Source organism: Thalassophryne amazonica, chromosome 3, assembly GCF_902500255.1.
Source record: "Thalassophryne amazonica chromosome 3, fThaAma1.1, whole genome shotgun sequence".
Taxonomy (NCBI): domain Eukaryota; kingdom Metazoa; phylum Chordata; class Actinopteri; order Batrachoidiformes; family Batrachoididae; genus Thalassophryne; species Thalassophryne amazonica.
Genome location: NC_047105.1, coordinates 55,597,708 through 55,621,624, shown reverse-complemented (window position 1 = coordinate 55,621,624; position 23,917 = coordinate 55,597,708). Strand labels below are relative to the sequence as shown.

Sequence of the window (23,917 nt, the reverse complement as noted above, 5' to 3'; positions counted from 1 at the left end):
TGGCCCTGCTCGTTTCCCTAGCAACGTCAGCAGGGGGAGCTGTTACCACACGGAGCACTGAGGAGGTGGAAGGTGGGGACGGCGGCGCCTTTTCGGACCCAGAAGGGAGAGGGACGGCTCGTGCCCAGCCACATCCTTCATCTCGCTCCCGACGACGTTCTTCTAATCGATTGTCTAATCGTATGACCAGGTCGATAAGCCCGTCTAAATCCCGCGGCTCGTCCTTAGCCACCAGATGCTCCTTTAGGACCAAAGACAGTCCGTTTACAAAGGCGGCACGGAGTGCAGCAGTATTCCAGCCGGACCTCACAGCCGCGATGCGGAAGTCGACTGCATACTCGGCTGCACTCCGACGCCCCTGTCTCATCGACAGTAGCACTGTTGAAGCGTTTTCGCCTCTATTTGGGTGATCGAACACCAGTCTGAACTCCCTCACAAACTCAGTATATATCGATAGAAGCCGTGAGTTCTGCTCCCAGAGCGCCGTAGCCCAGGAGCGTGCCTCACCTTGAAGCAAATTAATAACATAAGCCACCCGGCTAAAGTCCGACGCGTACATGACGGGACGCTGTGCAAAGACGAGCGAACACTGCATTAAGAAGTCTGCGCATGTCTCTACACAACCTCCGTACGGTTCCGGGGGACTTATGTATGCTTCAGGGGACGGTGGGAGGGTTCGTTGAACGACCACTGGAATCTCTGTATCCGGCACCAGAACAGCAGGAGGAGGAGCTGCAGCTGCGCCCCGTGTGGGTGCTTCCACCTGTGCGGTGAGAGCCTCCATCCTGCGATTAAGTATTGCGCTCTGCTCGGTCACTAAGTTCAGCCGAGCAGTGAAGGCAGTTAAGATTTGCTGCCACTCGCCTAACATGCCTCCTGCTGGTGCCTGTGCACCCTGCTCTTCCATTGGTTGTTCAAACGTTGGTTGACGTCCCTCGGAGTCCATGACGTTGGCCAAGATATCCCGTTGGGATAGTGTAGTGACACAGACCCACAACAGGGGGCGTAAATGAATGGACAATGGATGAGCCAAAAACAACAATTTACTGTTGTGAATGTGCACAACGAAATACAGACAATCACAGAATTTGTATGCAATCAATATACAAAGGTGACATGTGGGCAGGCTCGAGGATAGAAGACGTCTGTCCAGAGAAGAGCCGGGCCCCACACGATTTCCACTGCCAACGGGTCTGAAGCACACCGGAGCCGCCAAGTCCCGAGTCCCCAGGAGGCCACCGTCTCCAGCTGTCAGACCTGGTACTGCTGGCAGGAAGCAGAAACAGTTAATGGTGGGTGTGTGTGTACACACCCAGTAAACAGTCAGCAAACACGTTCGTTCTGTAGTCGGGTGGGAAAAACACCTCCACCTTTAATCCAGAAACTAGGCACGTGCAGAAATCTGTGAGTACTTATCCAAATTTGGCGTGGGGAGCGAAACCGTCAGCCCTCCACGTACCACAAACCCAGCCTCCAGCTGCAAGCAGTCACCAACTGCAAAAGTACAGATGCAAAAACGGTCAGGAATACAGCAGAGCAGTTTACCTATTTGTCTCGGCAGGGAGGTGGAGTTGCTGCACGGCTTTTATGGAGATGGTGATGAGGTGGTGATGAGTGACAGCTGTCAGGTGGTGATAAGAGACAGCTGTCATTCCCGGCTGCTCCCGTGAGGCGGCTGCGCCCTCTCGTGCCTGAAGCCCGCACTTCAGGCAGGGCGCCCTCTGGTGGTGGGCCAGCAGTACCTCCTCTTCAGCGGCCCACACAACAGTCTTCTTGGTACATTTGGTACGAGTGCCAGACGTTGACAGGTCATATTATCTATCAAATACAATGTGTATGTGCTTGAAAGGTTCCCCAGCTTTCGTATGATAGACATCACAAATGATTCTGCCAAATCTCCAAAAGATTTGGCTTTTGGAGTCTTACCAAGTGCAACCACATGTGCCTGACCATCAACAATCAAGGTTGCATTGGTGCCTAATTCAGCTCTTTATAGTGTTTGAGGACAGGGTACATTGCTGAGCAGTGACTCCATCAAGACAGATTTTGTCCAGATCAGAGATTGCCTGTCATGCCAGCAAGGGAAGGTGGTGTTGGAAGTAATTCATACTGCAAGATTTCCTCCAAATTCAAATGCCTCCCAGCCTGAGAAGAAGTGAGGACCCTCTGAAGGAATTTTCTATCTTCACCAGGCTATAAAGTCAAGAATCTATGTTTAGGTTGTTGTTTTTGTCCTAAAGGTCAATGACCTCTGAAGGTCACCAGAGGTAATATAGAATTCTGAAAATGAAAAATTTTAATTCAGCACCAAACAGTTGATATATAATGGCCATTTGTTCAGTTTATTCACCACTTCAAAGCATTTGATTGCTTATGAAGCTGAGAAACTAGGTTCCGATGGGGCGCTTAGGGTCACAAAGTTCAATGACCACTAGAGGTCAACAGGGGTCAGATAGAGCTTGACATATTGCACATTTGTATTCAGCACACCCAAACTGACAAAGTAAGACTGGTTGCCAACTTTGTCCCAAAAATGCCTGAACCTTTCTAAATATCCACAATTTTCGATTTTGGCACCAGTCTAACTTGAACTTCAGGACAAAAAGTACTGTGTATTTTCCATTTATGCCTGCTGTAAATGCACACAATGAGCCAAGTCAGGTGTGTTCCATTGTTGGCAGCTGTCGATTGGATGAACACACCTCACTGAGCTCATATGGTCTGAGTGGATCAGGGACAAATGCAAAACATGCAGTACTTTTTTATACTTCTACATAAATATAATATAGAGAATACAGAAAAAGAAAGCAGGATTGTAAGAATTCTAATCCTGGGAGCTTGATACAGTAAAAGGATCAGAGATTTAACTGTCCCTTTTGTGTTGTTTCACAGGTTTCTGCTGTCTGCAGTAGCAGTGCTGTCGTCTTACTCTATTCATCTGCTGCTCAAATCCTCTGGCGTTGTGGGTAAGATTGTCCATGCCTTTGGCTTTTATATTTCAATAATCGGAATTAGCATTAATACAGGGAAAGTCAGCATGGTTGGTAAATAAAGGCAGACTTTGCCCAGAAATGTCATCCATATCCTTGTTAAACAGTAACAATATTACATTTATATAATCAAATTAGCATTATATTAATTTGTTGGTTCAAACTTGCCTTGGTTTTATGAAAACCTGTCAGCACTACGTTTGATTGGTACTCCGAGAATGATTTTCAACTTTCAAGGAACAAATAGATTAAATTAAAGGGATGCCAACTCTGCGTGCAGTGCACACTGGGATATATCCATGTCTGATAGCTCTTGTTAGTAATACATGCAAGCTTTTGAGTGTGCACAGTGTTTTGATTACAAAAGAATAGTGGCGATAATTTGTTTCTTAGAATTCTCTAATTTTGTGTTGAAAGATTACATATATTTTTATTATTCTCTCATTCAAAAAGCGGACTCATTTATAAGCAGGGAACATAGTAACCTCAAAGAAATTGAGATATCTGTCCATCCATCCATCCATCCATCCATCCATCCATTTTCTATACCCGCTTACTCCAATTAAGGGTCATGGGAGGGGGAGAGATTGAGATATCGTGAACATTATTTTTTTTTTCCAAACATGGCTTCCTTTTTTTGATTTTCTTGTGATTTCCTTATGACATCACTTATAGCAATCGATGAGAAGTATTTTGTTGATCAATATAAACTTTAGATAATTTCTGTTGCACTATTGGCTGCAGAGATATAGCACTAAATGTGTTTATCAAATCATGTTTTTGTCGACCTTGACCTTAACCTTTGTTTGATCCTCTCCATAAGATCAAATCAAATCAAATCAATTTAATTTATATAGCGCCAAATCACAACAAACAGTTGCCCCAAGGCGCTTCATATTGCAAGGCAAAAGCCATACAATAATCACAGAAAAACCCCAACAGTCAAAACGACCCCCTATGAGCAAGCACTTGGCGACAGTGGGAAGGAAAAACTCCCTTTTAACAGGAAGAAACCTCCAGCAGAACCAGGCTCAGGGAGGGGCAGTCTTCTGCTGGGACTGGTTGAGGCTGAGGGAGAGAACCAGGAAAAAGACATGCTGTGGAGGGGAGCAGAGATCAATAACTAATGATTAAATGCAGAGTGGTGCATACAGAGCAAAAAGAGAAAGAAACAGTGCATCATGGGAACCCCCCAGCAGTCTAAGTCTATAGCAGCATAACTAAGGGATGGTTCAGGGTCACCTGATCCAACCCTAACTATAAGCTTTAGCAAAAAGGAAAGTTTTAAGCCTAATCTTAAAAGTAGAGAGGGTGTCTGTCTCCCTGATCTGAATTGGGAGCTGGTTCCACAGGAGAGGAGCCTGAAAGCTGAAGGCTCTGCCTCCCATTCTACTCTTACAAACCCTAGGAACTACAAGTAAGCCTGCAGTCTGAGAGCAAAGCGCTCTATTGGGGTGATATGGTACTACGAGGTCCCTAAAATAAGATGGGACCTGATTATTCAAAACCTTATAAGTAAGAAGAAGAATTTTAAATTCTATTCTAGAATTAACAGGAAGCCAATGAAGAGAGGCCAATATGGGTGAGATATGCTCTCTCCTTCTAGTCCCCGTTAGTACTCTAGCTGCAGCATTTTGAATTAACTGAAGGCTTTTTAGGGAACTTTTACGACAACCTGATAATAATGAATTACAATAGTCCAGCCTAGAGGAAATAAATGCATGAATTAGTTTTTCAGCATCACTCTGAGACAAGACCTTTCTAATTTTAAAGATATTGCGTAAATGCAAAAAAGCAGTCCTACATATTTGTTTAATATGCGCTTTGAATGACATATCCTGATCAAAAATTACTCCAAGATTTCTCACAGTATTACTAGAGGTCAGGGTAATGCCATCCAGAGTAAGGATCTGATTAGACACCATGTTTCTAAGATTTGTGGGGCCAAGTACAATAACTTCAGTTTTATCTGAGTTTAAATGCAGGAAATTAGAGGTCATCCATGTCTTTATGTCTGTAAGACAATCCTGCAGTTTAGCTAATTGGTGTGTGTCCTCTGGCTTCATGGATAGATAAAGCTGGGTATCATCTGCGTAACAATGAAAATTTAAGCAATACCGTCTAATAATACTGCCTAAGGGAAGCATGTATAAAGTGAATAAAATTGGTCCTAGCACAGAACCTTGTGGAACTCCATAATTAACTTTAGTCTGTGAAGAAGATTCCCCATTTACATGAACAAATTGTAATCTATTAGACAAATATGATTCAAACCACCGCAGCGCAGTGCCTTTAATACCTATGGCATGCTCTAATCTCTGTAATAAAATTTTATGGTCAACAGTATCAAAAGCAGCACTGAGGTCTAACAGAACAAGCACAGAGATGAGTCCACTGTCCGAGGCCATAAGAAGATCATTTGTAACCTTCACTAATGCTGTTTCTGTACTATGATGAATTCTAAAACCTGACTGAAACTCTTCAAATAGACCAATCCTCTGCAGATGATCAGTTAGCTGTTTTACAGCTACCCTTTCAAGAATTTTTGAGAGAAAAGGAAGGTTGGAGATTGGCCTATAATTAGCTAAGATAGCTGGGTCAAGTGATGGCTTTTTAAGTAATGGTTTAATTACTGCCACCTTAAAAGCCTGTGGTACATACCCAACTAATAAAGATAGATTGATCATATTTAAGATCGAAGCATTAATTAATGGTAGGGCTTCCTTGAGCAGCCTGGTAGGAATGGGGTCTAATAAACATGTTGATGGTTTGGATGAAGTAACTAATGAAAATAACTCAGACAGAACAATCTGAGAGAAAGAGTCTAACCAAATACCGGCATCACTGAAAGCAGCCAAAGATAACGATACATCTTTGGGATGGTTATGAGTCATTTTTTCTCTAATAGTTAAAATTTTGTTAGCAAAGAAAGTCATGAAGTCATTACTAGTTAAAGTTAATGGAATACTCAGCTCAATAGAGCTCTGACTCTTTGTCAGCCTGGCTACAGTGCTGAAAAGAAACCTGGGGTTGTTCTTATTTTCTTCAATTAGTGATGAGTAGAAAGATGTCCTAGCTTTACGGAGGGCTTTTTTATAGAGCAACAGACTCTTTTTCCAGGCTAAGTGAAGATCTTCTAAATTAGTGAGACGCCATTTCCTCTCCAACTTACGGGTTATCTGCTTTAAGCTACGAGTTTGTGAGTTATACCACGGAGTCAGGCACTTCTGATTTAAAGCTCTCTCTTTCAGAGGAGCTACAGCATCCAAAGTTGTCTTCAATGAGGGTGTAAAATTATTGACGAGATACTCTATCTCACTCACAGAGTTTAGGTAGCTACTCTGCACTGTGTTGTTATATGGCATTAGAGAACATAAAGAAGGAATCATATCCTTAAACCTAGTTACAGCGCTTTCTGAAAGACTTCTAGTGTAATGAAACTTATTCCCCACTGCTGGGTAGTCCATCAGAGTAAATGTAAATGTTATTAAGAAATGATCAGACAGAAGGGAGTTTTCAGGGAATACTGTTAAGTCTTCTATTTCCATACCATAAGTCAGAACAAGATCTAAGATATGATTAAAGTGGTGGGTGGACTCATTTACATTTTGAGCAAAGCCAATAGAGTCTAATAATAGATTAAATGCAGTGTTGAGGCTGTCATTCTCAGCATCTGTGTGGATGTTAAAATCGCCCACTATAATTATCTTATCTGAGCTAAGCACTAAGTCAGACAAAAGGTCTGAAAATTCACAGAGAAACTCACAGTAACGACCAGGTGGACGATAGATAATAACAAATAAAACTGGTTTTTGGGACTTCCAATTTGGATGGACAAGACTAAGAGTCAAGCTTTCAAATGAATTAAAGCTCTGTCTGGGTTTTTGATTAATTAATAAGCTGGAATGGAAGATTGCTGCTAATCCTCCGCCTCGGCCTGTGCTACGAGCATTCTGACAGTTAGTGTGACTCGGGGGTGTTGACTCATTTAAACTAACATATTCATCCTGCTGTAACCAGGTTTCTGTAAGGCAGAATAAATCAATATGTTGATCAATTATTATATCATTTACCAACAGGGACTTAGAAGAGAGAGACCTAATGTTTAATAGACCACATTTAACTGTTTTAGTCTGTGGTGCAGTTGAAGGTGCTATATTATTTTTTCTTTTTGAATTTTTATGCTTAAATAGATTTTTGCTGGTTATTGGTGGTCTGGGAGCAGGCACCGTCTCTACGGGGATGAGGTAATGAGGGGATGGCAGGGGGAGAGAAGCTGCAGAGAGGTGTGTAAGACTACAACTCTGCTTCCTGGTCCCAACCCTGGATAGTCACGGTTTGGAGGATTTAAGAAAATTGGCCAGATTTCTAGAAATGAGAGCTGCTCCATCCAAAGTGGGATGGATGCCGTCTCTCCTAACAAGACCAGGTTTTCCCCAGAAGCTTTGCCAATTATCTATGAAGCCCACCTCATTTTTTTGACACCACTCAGACAGCCAGCAATTCAAGGAGAACATGCGGCTAGACATGTCACTCCCGGTCCGATTGGGGAGGGGCCCAGAGAAAACTACAGAGTCCGACATTGTTTTTGCAAAGTTACACACCGATTCAATGTTAATTTTAGTGACCTCCGATTGGCGTAACCGGGTGTCATTACTGCCGACGTGAATTACAATCTTACCAAATTTACGCTTAGCCTTAGCCAGCAGTTTCAAATTTCCTTCAATGTCGCCTGCTCTGGCCCCCGGAAGACAATTGACTATGGTTGCTGGTGTCGCTAACTTCACATTTCTCAAAACAGAGTCGCCAATAACCAGAGTTTGATCCTCGGCGGGTGTGTCGTCGAGTGGGGAAAAAACGGTTAGAAATGTGAACGGGTTGGCGGTGTACACGGGGCTTCTGTTTAGGGCTACGCTTCCTCCTCACAGTCACCCAGTCGGCCTGCTTTCCCGACTGCTCGGGATCTGCCAGGGGGGAACTAACGGCGGCTAAGCTACCTTGGTCCGCACCGACTACAGGGGCCTGGCTAGCTGTAGAATTTTCCACGGTGCAGAGCCGAGTCTCCAATTCGCCCAGCTTGGCCTCCAAAGCTACGAATAAGCTACACTTATTACAAGTACCGTTACTGCTAAAGGAGGCCGAGGAATAACTAAACATTTCACACCCAGAGCAGAAAAGTGCGGGAGAGACAGGAGAAGCCGCCATGCTAAACCGGCTAAGAGCTAGTAGTTGCGCTAAGCTAGCGGATTCCTAAAAACACGCAAAGTGAATAATGTGTAAATAATTTAGAGGTGATTCAGCAGAAGGAGTGCTTTAGTTAAGGCACATGAAGATTACACTGGGAAACAAATCGTAATCTAGATAACTAGATCAATCTAACTGCGCAGATTAAACAGCTAACAGATACAGCAAAACACCGCTGTGCTCCGGAACAGGAAGTGATACAATACCGCAGTGAGAGCCAACCACCAGTAGAGGCAAAAACTTTATAGATAGCATCGTGAGATATCTGCCCAAGTATTGTTCCCGCCAAGTTTAGTGAAAATCCGTCGAGCCATTTATTAGTTATCTTGTTTACAGTCAGTCAGACAGACAGGCACACACAGACAGATTACAGTGCCCTGCTTCACCGTGTCATTTTGTTGTTATTGTGGTTTTCACACTCAGCAACCATGTATAAATTGCAAGTAGGATTGTTTAGATACATGACAACAAATCTGAATTGAAAACAGTTATAGAAGAAAATAAAAGTAAACACTTGAACCTCAGGGAGCTTTGGTGGCCAGTATCCACATAAACGGTCTCACAGGTTAGTGCAAGTCTTTTAACACAACATAAAACCTCTCATTTGAGTCGCTTTGTCAGTAACCTCTTACCTAATCGTATGCAATACGTGTAAAACCGTAGCTGCCTCTAACGCTTGTTGCTAGAACTATTTGCGCACACCAGCAGCAGAAAAACAGAGTGTGCCCTGTGAGAGCCCATTGAACCCTCTCGTGGCAGGTGTCAGCCATATTCCAGCTGACACACACGAACATCTCACACCGCTCGTTTGGCACTTACAAAATGTGTGGCCATTTGCGCTGTTAACACGACAACAGTCAGCAGATGATCACTGTTTAGCTGGCAGTGAAATTTGCCTAGTGCCCCACGAGAGTGTTGCTTTGCAAACAGACACAGTGATATGTTGGTGTGTGCACTGAACTGACAGGGGGTGTGTCCACGGAGAGGAGCAGCTGTGGAGATGTATGGTTCTGGACGTCACGGCTGGGGCACATGTACCGTGTTTGAACGGACATGAACTAACAACTGTCCACTGTGACGTCTGTCTGCTTGCTGTCCTCACGTGGACATACACAAAAACATATATTGCTGTTGCAATGGGCTGCATCGAGCACACGCATGTCCCGCACATTGACAGGCTACCCCAGGTGATCCGGAACGTGCTCGCACTGTGTTCCCGCATGCACAAACCGTCGCAGCAGCATCGTGCACGCCCGCCCGTCGGCGCAATGTTTTCATGGTTGGCTCATACGAGCTGTTCCACCATTTATTATATGGTATGTGATTTTGCCAACTTCTGATTCGCCCATTCGCCACTTTCTGAGCTGTACCACATGCCGAGTTGACCGCTGGTGGAGCCGAGTACACCTCGTGTGCAGCGTAGTGCTAGCCAATCGAGCGACGCCTTCTATCGATAATGACCAATCAGATAACACGATACAACGCCTACTTTAGCCCGCTTCAAGTTGCGTCATGCGTCGTCATGACGACGCCGTGTGCACAATGCGGTAAAAACTAAGGGCACAGAAAAAAAAAATGCTGCTGGTTGCAGTTGCTGCAGCAGCTCCTCAGTCTTCTCTCACAAATGTGTTTAAATACAGTCGTGTGCGCAGGTATGAAAGGGGCTTTAGAGATTGTGCTCATGAAGTATTTTGGACCTGTTGGTTAATACTAAAGAGCTGAAACTTGAGATTGATTTTTCAGTTTTAGTATGTTTGACAAACTCTCAATTTTCTTGTTTTACCATATAATAAAACAGTTATAGACTTTTGATTTCGGTGTACCCGTGATTATGCGGACCTGGTCAGGATGGGGTTCACTGAGGCCTTGGCTGAGGTCCGCATAATCACGGGTACACCGAAATCAAAAGTCTATAATGGTATAGAGTCACCCTGAGTTGTACTTATTCATACTATGTGTGAAGGGGCCTAACAGTTTACCTGGAGCACTGCAGCTAAAAGTGACTGACAGATGACACTGATGGGGTTATTTCAGGTTATGCCCAAATCCGGCCCACACCAATGAAGGAGATAAGTACAAGTCCTTTTCATCCAGCGACTAACTTTGTGCTCAGATTACGTGCTCTCTGAATAGCACCATTGAGTGAGTCACAACCTTCAATGGATCTCCGTTATGCCCTGTAGACTGTGTGTAATAGACTGTCAAGTTAAGCCCCTTACTCTTTAATTTTTAAAACCTGCCAAGTATGTTTTCTATATGAAACTGCTTGTATGAACCAAAAATAAGCTGCTTTAATAACTGGTAACTACATCAACTTTATTGGTATCTCACGTGTTAAAACAAACTGGCCTGGATGTGGACATCCAAGATTCTGGGTCTAAGTCAAGGAGCAAATGTTGTGAAGTTATTCTAAACATTAAACTGAACAGTATTTTAGGTAATTACAGCATATATATTCTTACATACCAATATGATGAGTACTGTAGGGTACTAATCAGTTTAGGTTAGGGTGAAAATGACCAGTCATCAATAAAATGCTTATAATATGAATATGTAACACTGCTCTACAAATTTTAAGAAGTTGTCTGCTTCAGAAATATAATGTGCTATTTACGATGGATTTTGGCACGCTGAATTCAAATATGACAATAAAAATGACTGGTTGGCTACTGTTTCTAAGATATTTAAGTTTTTACATTTTAAGTCTACATAATTATATTGTGTTGATAGTACAGTTTTCATGATAAATCATACACATAGGTCTTTTCATGTTTCTCTGACTGTTCATATAATAATATTTCACCTGTTATTTTTTGTAAGACTTTAAAAATCATCAAAAGGTAACCCTTAGTAGCATAGCATAGTAGTAACATGTCTTAAAACTAGAGACAATCAACCATTTCAAACATCATTTTCATTTTCAGTGTCCCAAAATTAGGGAAAGTTTGACAACATTTATTTCAGAAGCATTTCGACTGTAGGTCAGTGTAGTGGCTCATGGGAGTCCCAAATTTTGTTAATTTGAACATCTGGTTCTCTGCACTATTCGGACTGCCACAGGCAATCATGAGCAGATGGACAAAATTTAGTTGTGTTACTTTGTTACCATTTATAGACCTCCAGGTCCATACTTCAATAATTCAGCATCTCAGTCCGTGTGGTGGATGCGAGGCCATTTCAGAGTTCACACCTACCCAAAATATACAATAAGGGCTGACAGCAGCGTAAATATCGAAGATTTTGAGTCGTGGAAAGTCGATGTTTTGAAAGACTTTTGCAAAACACTGGGCTACGAAATAGGTGGTACGCGTAAGAAAGAACTTTTGGCCCTAGCTTATATACTCACTACAAAATACCCCATAGTACTAAGTGAAGAAGGTGAACAGGAGCCCATTAAAAAAGACTATAAGTCTTCTTTGTTGTTTAAAGTCAATAGTTGTCAGTTGACAATTCCTGATCCGTTACAATTGTCAGATGGTTGGGAAAACAAGACATTGGCAACAAGCAAATAGACCTCATTAACTTTTACATATATGCATATGTAAAAGTTAATGAGTATCTCATACAGAAAGATGAGCAAAACTTGCATGGCCATGAAACAATAGGGTACACAGACTGAGACCTGTCCATTTATCGATTTTTTTTTAATATATATATATATATAGAGAGAAATATATACTGTAATGTAGACATTACATGATCAAATATTTGGTTGGGTTTGTTTGGATATGTAACAGATAAAAGTAAAAATAATAATTATAACGTACTAATTTATCCAGTCAGCACATCCTTTGGGATCTTGCAATTCCATTGGAAAAGTGTATGGTAGATCGCAGATGCGACGCGCGGTACCTTGTTTGCTGTCGTGTTCTGGGCAAATTTTCTGTTTTCACTTTTGCAGCCCACACGTACCATTGTGATAACGGGCAACAAAACAATATGGATCTGTCACGCTGCTTTAACACTGCTGAAAAATGCTAATTTTACTTTAAGGGCAAGATATGAATGGCTCACACACTCAAGTAACGCAGCATTGTTTACTAAAGTGGGTAACCGTGAACATTGACTGGAATATTTGATATGAACATGGTGCATGCGTGTTGATAATGCTGATTCGGCTTATGTCTTAGACCAGTCTATTTTTGATCTGGATGGCGCAGTGGTGTAGTGGTTAGCACTGGTGCGTCACAACATTTTGGTCCTGGGATCACTTCCCACCTAGTCCTTTCTGTGTGGCATTTGCATGTCCTCCATGTGTTTGCATGGATTCCTTCTAGCTTCCTCTCTCTTCCAAAGGATTGCAGGTTAGGTGAATTCGGAACGTTAAATTGAGTACGTGTGATAGACTGGCATCCTGTCCATGGTGTACCCTGCCTGTCAACCAGTGACTGCTGGGGTCAGTACCAGCACCCCATTGACCATTAATTGGAATAAGTGGGTATAAAAAAAAATGAATGTGTGTGTGTCTGAGAGAGACAGAGACAGACATGTTTTCATGTGTAATCAAGGCAAAGTGGCAGCTGTAGAACACTGTGAGTGATTGTCTATTATTGATTGTACTTCCAGGAATCCGAGCTTATGAACAGCTGGGATACAGGGCGTTTGGTACTCCAGGAAAAATGGCCGCTGGTATCGCCATTACGCTGCAGAATATTGGATGTGAGGAGCCACTGTGACTATTTCTGTCTTTCACTGTTGTGTTTTCTTATACGCATATTGTCTGTCAACTGGCTGTCGGAGAAGACTTTGACCATTATCCTTCTTACTCACGCCTAAATACATTTTTCACATTTGTGCGATCTTTCCCCGTTGTTCTTATGTCTTGCAGCCATGTCCAGTTACCTGTACATCGTTAAGTCTGAGTTACCGCTGGTCATCCAAGCTTTTTTGAAGGCAGAGCCCAACTCTGAGTGAGTACTGATATACGAGCACTTTTTGGCTGTAACATTTGTGGTAGAAAGCATGTGAATCCTGCCTGCTGTTGACTCACAGCTCAAACAGCGTTCAGGGTCAGACTGTGGACTGTGAATGCCCAGGTTACACCATTCATGGCTTGGGTGTTGGGGGGTGTGCTGTCGCTGGTAGCTTTTTATTGGCTGAGAAGTTGGGGGGGGGGGGGGGGGGGGGGGTTCTGTCATATGTGCATAAACACATCGTAGCTGTCACTGCTGCCAACCGGTAAAGGTCACTGACATTCACGTCAGTTATTCCACAATCACAGGACGGTCTGTGTAAGGTCACGGAGGACTAGCATGTCCAAACCTCAGAAAAAAAAAAAAAACTGCTGAAAAACTTGTTCTCAGACACTTTATTAACTATGATGTATGTGAAAGAGTGATGGAGCTAAATTTCTTTCATTCATCATGTTTATACAGTAAGTCAGACAAATCATTTTGAATTTACTTGAGCTAAACCTTTCAGTATGCAACGGGACATTTTAGGAAGGCTGTTTCTATAATTGTAGTCTATCCCTGTGGGAATATTGAAATATTCACCTCCAAATTGTGCTGCATAACTCTCTTTTTTGTCCACTCACCACACTTCCTTTTCTTTGAAAATCAGATGCTGATAATCTCCAATTAAGTTCTGTCTTGAAAATCACATGTAGTTTGCATTAAGAGAATGGTCATAGAAAATTTGTTCTTCATAATCATAACAGACACGAAGATCCGACCGTGGACAATAATAATACTAATTATTATTATTATTATTTTTTTTTTTTTTTCTGATATTTTAAAATCTGCCATTCCTGAACTTCTAGGTTTCATATGTCCCTTGTAAATTTCTATTCGGTGTTTCCCAGTTGTGAAATCTTGCGCCATCTGGCGGTCCGTGACTCACCTGAGAGATTGTTTTGGCAGAGTTCCAGTTTAGGGCACAATGTAAACACACCTCATGGATTGTGAACAACAAGACAACATCAGCGCACAGCAGAAGTTTATCACAGGTGCTACATCTCCTCTAGATAACCCTCTCAAGTTGAAAGAACGTGTCATCATCATAATTGCTCATGAACTCGCTGAATCTGCGCCATCCACATCCTCACTTTGCCATTGTTTACATGCGCTGTGAGACAGCGGAACTCTGCTGGTACTGCGGTGCATTCTGGGAAGTGTAGGCGGCCGCCAGGGGCATTATGGGAAACTACGAAACACAGAATTGACACTAATGTTTTGTCCTTAAGACAGTACTTAGGGCCCCTTCACACATAGTACAAATCAGGGTGAATCACAAATGGTACACAAGGTCACATTTCTGGGACTTTTTCCCCACAATGGGGAGGGTATTCCATGCCCGATCTGTGGAAAATGCTGTGTTTCCAACTTTGGGCTCTGAAGCCATCAAAGGAGACACCAAAGACATCGCCCTCCTCCTTAGCTTTCTGAACTTCCCAGAGAGAGAGAGAGAGAGAGAGACGCTGTCATTGACAAAGTCGGACACCTGCAAGCAAGCTTCTCCAGAGTTTACTACTGACTGGGCACAGACAAGCAGCACAATTGCTACCACTAGTAACAATCTCCAAGATTATCCAAGAACACTTACATCAGAGTAAATTATGTCATGGAAGCTCAGAACCATGCACGTTTTCTTTCAATATATTGTGTTTGTCTCTACAGTACTGCATGGGCTTTTATGCTTACGGCACCTTGACACTTGCACAAATTTGATTCCTGCACTGGCACGCAATCTTGTGTCCCAGTGAGTAAACACCTCATAAACTGTGCGCAAAGAAAATTTTGAAATGTTCAAAATTTCTGGTACACATTCATTTATTTATCTCGTACGCATTCATTACACAACCTATTCGGAAACACTGCGTGTCAAAGTGTGTTATTGCGTGCAACGCATCTGAACGATTATGACGAGATGTTACATCTATAATAAACATAACTTTACAGATGCATTATCTAACTCATGAGAAGGAATGAAAATGCAACTGTTTTACCAGTCCATTACAATATATATATTATAAATAATTACCTTTAAGATGATTCCAAATGTATTCTCCACTGCACAATGTGCACAAGACAACCTGCAGCTGTAGATAATTTCTCTGTGATTCTGGGAATGATGATAGAATGGTTTCATCAGCCAAGTTCTGAGAGCATATGAGTCATTGGCTACAAAGTGATTATTTTATATAGCGTGGCGCCAAAGCAGTATACATTGGCATGACGAATTGCAGGGTCAAATTTGTGCAAGTGTCAAGGTGCCTTTAGTCACTTATACTGTTTCCTTATTATGTGTTGTCACGCAGAGTGTTAATGGCTCCTGTTCTCTCATTTTGTTTGCATACACACACACACACACACACACACACACAAAGGACAGCAGCAGGTGGTGTGACAGAGGCGTCAAATTGTGAGGGTTGTCATGAGGACAGGTCATTGCAGTGTGAGCCCTCGTCCAGCCATGCGCTCTTCATACGTACTCCTCGTGTCTCTGGATTTTAGTGTCCATTGCATCTGGAGCGTAGAACAGAAAGAGTTTCTATTCATGACCGGAGGCTGTTTAAATAGACAGTGAAGAGGTGCAGCTGAGGGACAGAGCAGTGCCCTACCCTTATGATTGCCTGGGGACAAATTTAAGCACATAGTATGTGCATCATATATGATGATTATCAAGTAAAATATTATGTGGGACAAAATGATCAGACAGAGTTGAATTACTTGTAGCTATATAAGTCAGTGGGAGTGATTTCTGTCGCATCTGAAAGCTGATCATTGGCAAGGACCTACTGGCCAAAGGTCCCATGAGGACACGACCTGTAATGTACAGTGAGGAAAATAAGTATTTGAACACCCTGCGGTTTTGCAAGTTCTCCCACTTAGAAATCATGGAGGGGTCTGAAATTTTCATCTTAGGTGTATGCCCACTGTGAGAGACACAATCTAAAAAAAAATCCGGAAATCACAATGTATGATTTTTTAATAATTTATTTGTATGTACTGCTGCAAATAAGTATTTGAACACCTACCAACCAGCAATAATTCTGGCTCACACAGACCTGTTAATTTTTCTTTAAGACGCCCTCTTATTCTGCACTCTTTACCTGTATTAATTGCACCTGTTTGAACTTGTTGCCTGCATAAAAGACACCTGTTCACACACTCAATCAGTCACACTCCAATATCTCCACCATAGCCAAGACCAAAGAGCTGTCTAAGGACACCAGGGACAAAACTGTACACCTGCACAAGGCTGGGATGGACTACAGGACAACAGGCAAGCAGCCTGATAGAAGACAACAACTGTTATGATTTATTTATTAGAAAGTGGAAGAAACACAAGATGACTGTCAATCTCCCTCGGTCCGGGATTCCATGCAAGATCTCACTTTCTGGGGTAAGGATGGTTCTGAGAAAGCTCAGAACTACACAGGAGGACCTGGTCAATGACCTGAAGACAGCTGGGACCACAGTCACAAAGATTACATTAGTAACACATGATGGTTTAAAATCCTGCAGGACAGCAAGGTCCCCCTGCTCAAGCCGCACATGTCCAGGCCCATTTGAAGTTCACCAGTGACCATCTGGATGATCCAGAGGAGGCATGGGAGAAGGTCATGTGGTCAGATGAGACCAGAATAGAGCTTTTTGGAATCAACTCCACTTACCATGTTTAGAGGATGAGAACAACCCCAAGAAAACCATCCCAACTGTGAAGCATGGGGGTGGAAACATCATACTCTGGGGGTGCTCTTCTGCAAAGGGGACAGGATGACTGCACCGTATTGAAGGGAAGATGGATGGGGTCATGTATTGTGAGATTTTGGCAAACAACCTCCTTCCCTCAGTAAGAGCATTGAAGATGGGTCATGGCTGGGTCTTCCAGCATGACAGTGACCCCAAACACACAGCCAGGGCAACTAAGGAGGGGCTCCGTAAGAAGCATTTCAAGGTCCTGGAGTGGCCTGGCCAGTCTCCAGACCTGAACTCAATAGAAAATCTTTGGAGGGAGCTGAAACTCCAAACCTGAAAGATTTGGAGAAGATCTGTATGGATGAGTGGACCAAAATCCCTGCTGCAGTGTGTGAAAACATGGTGAAAAACTACAGGAAACTTTTGACCTCTGTAATTGCAAACAAAGGCTACTGTACCAAATATTAACATTGATTTTCACAGGTGTTCAAATACTTATTTGCAGCAGTAACATACAAATAAATTATTAAAAAATCATACATTGTGATTTCCGGATTTGCTTTTTTTTTTTTTAGATTATGTCTCTCACAGTCGACATGCACCTAAGATGGAAATTTCAGACCCCTCCATGATTTCTAAGTGGGAGAACTTGCAAATTGCAGGGTGTTTAAATACTTATTTTCCTCACTGTATGTGACTTCCTCTGCTTTCAAGGGACGTGTCATGTCCTCTGCTGTGCTTGTAGATCCCTCGGTGCTTCATTGCCCACGGCTATATGGTAGACAGTTGATCCCACTGGCTGTGGTTCATTCACAGGGTGAACAATAACAGACTTATCACCTCAAAAAAGGGGGCTGTGGGACACTAAGAACTGCATATACACTGGAATTAAGAGACGGTAGTTTTTAATGGTTTTTCAGTCTATCAGTTGCTCCTCTCATGATGCACCTAATCATGTTTGAAGTTTATTATCTTTGCTTCCAGATTCTATTCACCTTTCAGTCCATTACACACACAAACACACAACAAATGGTCCCCTGACCGGCTGGTTTCAACATATTACTGCTGGCTATAATAAATATCTCAAGGCTCATTAGTGAAGTCTGAAGTAATTTATCCAGACAAAATGCACTTGATTAAAGCTTCTCAAACAATATCATGCATACTATATCTCTACCATTAGAAACGGAGTATGCTTGCATTTTGGGTTGTTGTACTTCGAGGAATTACTTTTGCAGAATAAGTTGTGTTTTCACTTATGTCTGTTGGTTGGTTTGTTAGCCACCAGGATTGCACAAAAATATACTGGGCCCCGTCGTCCACCTGGAGCAAAGATGCACACAGCACAAAGCAAGTGTAGTTGATTGTTTCCAACCGGAGCAGTTGTAATTTTCATGTCCAGTTCCCACATCCTGTAAATAGTGAGTAGTATTGCAGTCATCATGGTCATGTTGGTCTTAAACTGAGGTGTGGTCAGGCACAGTGTTTGACTTACTGTCATTGTCCAGCAGCAGAAAGCAATTGTCCCAGAAACCACCAAAAACCTCGTCAAGGGCAGATGCACCTTACATAAGTGGGTTTACAACACATGTCCACTCTTCTGTGGGTGCTTTATGCTGGTACACTCTGACAGGTGGGTGCAGGTCCCATTAACCCACCAGAAAACCTCTCACTTCAGTTTGCTTTCTAAATAGCAGTGCATCTGATGCTATTACACTTGTGTCTTAAAGCTACAGTGTGTAGAATTTAGTGTCATCTCCTGGTGAGGCTGCAACTTGCATTATGCTGTTGCCAGTCACAATTTCATTTCCCTTCATATTTTCACTTCTTTGATGACGAGGACTTGCCTTATCTTAAGATAAGCAATATGTATGAGCCTCCACTTCGCAATTATGAGGGTTTTCAAATCTGCTTACCTGTATTAGCAACCAGTAGACTGTGTAGTGGGGGGGTGCAATTATGGATTCCTCTTTTTTTCTTCAAACTGCGAAAACCAGAATAACTATGTCCCTTTTAGATTAGATAAGATAGAACTTTATTGATCTCTTGGGAAGACTCCCTCTGGGAAATTGAGATTCTAGCAGCATTGTATAGCAGCACAGGGTAGGAAGCACACAGAGTATCAAAAGTGAAAAAAAGAAAAACAGTTTGCAAATATAAATACAAATACACAATATAAATACCAGATATACTGATCAGTACTCATTTAATGGCTACTACTGGTCTTCTCATTCTCAGTCCCATCCTCTGTCATCCCTGTTGAGAAGTTGTACAGTCTGATGGCCTGAGGGACACCACTGTGTCACCATGCCAGTGCAACATGACGACCTCCATGTGGAGGTCCGCTCCCATGAAGATAAGCTTATGATGACACATACACTAGTGAACAGAATGATATGAATGCTACATACCATTCTGGCTAATAAACACCCCTAAATCCTAATTAGGTACTGAATTCAAAAGGGAGGAGAGTTGTTTTGGTCTAAGATGCTGGGGCTTTAGCGTGACATCTAATGGTACTAAATCATTGTAGGTCCTTAAACAGATGCATGTTTTATTGGTTGCTTAGCTTCTGTGACTGATTTGTGTTTGATGGTTGGGTGCAGGATTGGGAGATGTGTGATTCCTACCTTTAGCATACAGCAGCACAGCTCCTCGCTGGATTGTACTAGACGGTGAGCTAAGATTGGATGTGTCATTCTGTCCGTGATCCAAAACCTCAGAAGTAAGAAGAAAACTATTTTTGGATGGTTGTGAAGCCAAACAGCGAGGCGGCAAAGGTGTGCTGGAGCAAGATGACATGCAGGAATATTTACATAGGTCTTCAGTGCGGTCTTGTTTCGACTCCAGTTTTGGTTATTTCAGTGCTACCGTGACCTGTCACATAAATCATCAGTTATATAACAGTGCCTCCCTCAAGTCTATTCTGGTACTGCCAGAGGAACATCAGCAGATAAGTATTTTCCCCCAATCTTATGGCTGAGGACGTTCCCGGCAGGTTGCTACCAGTTTGGTAACACTTTGAACACGTCACATGTGCCGCCACCTGTAAGAGCAACCAATGGTTTCACTAAGCTGTCAAATATGTATTGATTCCAGTTTCTCTCCAGCTCTTGCTCTGTTTCTGTCTTGTCTCTGTTTGTGTTGTGACTGTTTAAAATGTTGAGCTCACAGAAGTAAACTAATTTTTGTCCAAACAGTCTGTGGTACTTGAATGGAAACTACCTGGTCATCATAGTCTCTGTCACCATCATCATGCCCCTGGCTCTAATGAAACAGCTCGGTGAGTAACGCTCACGCAATTCACATTGTCTGTTTTCATCTGCACAGACTGAAATGTGTCTCTAAAGACAGACACAATTTTAGATTCTGTTTTCATCTGCACAGACTGAAATGTGTCTCTAAAGACAGACACAATTTTAGATTTATTAAACTATTAGCCACACTTTGGCTTAAAACTGAACTTTCCTGTTTTATCATAACATTACATTTTATTTGCCTACACAGAGGTTTGGCAATATTATCTGTCAGTAAAAGTCACAATTGCATTCGTTCATATTCTAATTAACATGGACATCACATCAGTTCAGTGAAAACAGTTTGTGACTTTATTTCTAACTCACATCATAAAATGTTTAAGTTTAAAGTTTATTGTAACTGAGAATTTGCGTTCCATACAGCAAATTACTGTTTCTTGTATTTAGGCAACCTGAAAAACAAGAAATCATTCTGCTGACATAGATGATTTTAGTGCTGATCTTATTGAGCAGTGAGCATTTGTGATGCGCAGCAAAGTGTTTGGCATATATATATATATATATATATATATATATATATATATATATATATTAGGGGTGGGCAAACATAAAAAATCTTAATCGCATTAACTCAATGACTTTCTGTGATTAATCATGATTAATCTCATGGTATATGTGAAACCCAAAAATGAATTCAAAAGCCACTTAAAAGCAGTTTTATTTTAAAATGTAAATGAACATTGCATAAATTTGAAAATGTAAATTTCAACTGAAACACACTAATGAAATCAAATACAAAACCACTGGCAGGTCATTTGTTATCCTGTTTCATATCAAAATAACAATATTCATGTCCATGACTAAATGTACTAAAACAAATACGTCACAATTGTACACATACCACAATTTGATATGTGTACAATTGTGATGTATTTGTTTTAGTATATTTAGATTTTGTTGTGATTTGGCACTTTATAAGCCGATTAAACTGAATTGAAATTGAACATTTTATTGAGTCTTAAAGTAAATAAATATGAATTTGGTCACTGGATCCTTAAACTTTGTACATAATGAACTATACATGGTGAATCCTTGATCTCTGGACATAAATAGGAATAAACAAAATCTGTAGTTTTTGTCAAAAGCGTTTCCTTTCAGACATTGGCATGAATGTGTTTCCATATATCTGAGCTGAGCTCTTACAGCTGCTGTGCTTCACTTCAGGATGTAATTTGAAAAGAAAATACAGCACGTTTCATTTTGGGAGAAAAAAAAAACGTTTTAGTCGATTGTAGTTTCTTGTCTGTATTACATTTGGAAAGAGGTGTCATTTTATTTAAAGCGGCGATTCATTTTGAAGTTATTAATTCCGACCGGACACTGTCTCAGCCGTGCAGCGTTTCGAGCTGTGTGAACGGAACCGAGGACGATTCTCGTTTCTTGACAGCAACAAGACAAGAGTCCCAGTTAGTGACTTTAATCCACACAAAAGTGACTGACGATATTTGAATGGCTTTGAAAGGGGTTAAGAAGTGGCTTGCCGTTTCTGAAGAGCAGTGAATCAAAGAACCAACGAGCTACTGGATCGAAGCATTGCTTCAATGGTTCATGGTTTCAAAGTGGAGCCGCGCTGCAGAAATGGTTTATTACAGACCAAACCCTTAATATCCGACTTTATTTGTACGTCCGTATGACTCTGAAACTCGGAAAAATCCGTATAATTTACGGACTATAGGTTGACATGAAAACCACCGAAAAGCTGCGTTCACCACGGGGACACGTTCGGCTATTCGAGATTAGTCAAGATTTTTTTTTTACCGATGACGAACGATGCGTAAAAAAAAATTGGAGCTGCATCGGTCCAAACCGGTCTGGATCCGGGCCTGATCCTGTAGAACTTTGTACCGAAAATGTCCATTCAAAAGTTTGGCGTCTTTCTGCATTTTGTTTTGTTGTGCATTGCATAGCCTGTACTTTTCTCAATCCTCGTGTCGTTTTCTGTGTGAACTCAGCTATCAGCAGGAAGCAGCAGCATAAGCTCACCTCCGACTGACGCTTTCAAAATAAAAGGCAACGAGCAACAGTCATAAAAGGCTAAAAAAAAACAAAAACGCAGCGTTAAGGGGAGGAACAAAATTGTTGGCGATAATGACCTCAATAATTAACGCAACGTTAGCGCGTTAACGTTGCCCAGCCCTAATATATATATATATTTATGTGTGTGTGTCTGCTATATGATATATACATATATAGCAGACGAACACACTAATACTTGAGAAGTGAAATGAAGTTTCTAGTATTTACAGAAAGTGTGCAATATTTATTTAAACAAAATTAGGCAGGTGCATAAATTTGGCCACCGTTGTCATTTTATTGATTTGAATACATTTAGCACTAATTATTGGAACACAAAATTGGTTTGTAAGCTCATTGACCCTTGACCTCCTTAAACAGGTGAATCCAATCATGAGAAAGGGTATTTAAGGTGGCCATTTGCAAATGTTTCCCCTCTTTGTATCTCTTCTAATGAGTGGCAGAATGGGAGCCTCTAAACAACTCCCAAATGACCTGAAAACAAAGATTGTTCAACATCATGGTTTAGGGGAAGGATACAAAAAGCTATTGCAGAGATTTCAGCTGTCAGTTTCCACTATGAGGAACATAGTGAGGAAATGGAAGACCACAGGCACAGTACTAGTTAAGGCCCGAAGTGGCAGGCCAAGAAAAATCTCAGATTATCTGAAGCGAAGGATGGTGAGAACAGTCATAGTCAACCCACAGACCTGCTCCAAAGACCTACAACATGATCTTGCTACAGATAGTGTCTCTGTGCATTGTTCAACTATACAGCGCACTTTGCACAAGGAGATGCTGTAATGTAGAGGAAGCGTTTTCTGTGTACACATCACAGAGTCACTTGAGGTATGCATAAGCACATTTGGACAAGCCAGCTTCATTTTGGGTGCTGTGCTGCTCAAACTTTACTAAGGCATTCATGCAGAGGAACAAGTACAACGTTCCTGAACGGCCATCTCAGTCCCCGGACCTGAATATTATTGAAAATCTGTGGTGTGATTTTAAGCGGGCTGTCCATACTCGGAAACCAACAAACCAACAAACTTCTCAAATATCACTGTGTTTGTCTGCTATATAATATATTTAACTGAAATTGCTGATCCAAACAACCAATGATTTATAAAGGAAAATCATGGAAATCATCAGGGGTGCCCAAAACTTTACATACAACTGTATATGTGTGTGTACTGGACAAAGCCTGAGTGATGGCAAACAGGTAGGTTTTTTGTTTTGTTTTTATAGAGATCCAGAAGAGTTGTTTTGAAGCACAAAAATGGAGGACAAAATGGAGGAGACACAGCCCTCCACAACACTCCTAGATTAAAGGTCCACTTTTGAAGACATTTTTTCATACCTCTAATAATACTTATAATAATAATAATGATAATAATGATAATAATAATTTCAACAACTAAAATGTTTAGAATGTGAATGTTACAAAAATGTTAAAGAATTGAATAGTTACATTTCTAAGCAATGTAAGTTAGAAATGGTAAGTTTTACATTACAGTGCTGTCAACAGTTAAATACGAGGTCAAGAAGGATGTCTTTATTTTATTTTTTTATTAAATAAGTATTTATGTTTATTGAAGTCAAGACTATAAAGTGAGTACTGGCAAAACAGGTTATCCTTTTCATGTTGAGGTGGCAGGGGGTTGTTGTTGGCAAAGTAACTAATAAAGTAACTAGTAATATAACTTATTCACTA

At 41.5% G+C, this 23,917-nt stretch overlaps 1 protein-coding gene across 1 annotated transcript in view; it reads left to right on the top strand.

The window, feature by feature from the left end:
• The window catches only part of LOC117506763 (sodium-coupled neutral amino acid transporter 3-like), a 100,328-nt gene that overhangs the window by 56,106 nt on the left and 20,305 nt on the right, over window positions 1–23,917 (top strand). Inside the window, 4 exon segments of the mRNA XM_034166351.1 lie at window positions 2,893–2,966; window positions 12,801–12,893; window positions 13,063–13,144; window positions 20,077–20,159. Of these exon segments, the coding sequence (XP_034022242.1) occupies window positions 2,893–2,966; window positions 12,801–12,893; window positions 13,063–13,144; window positions 20,077–20,159 (332 nt within the window).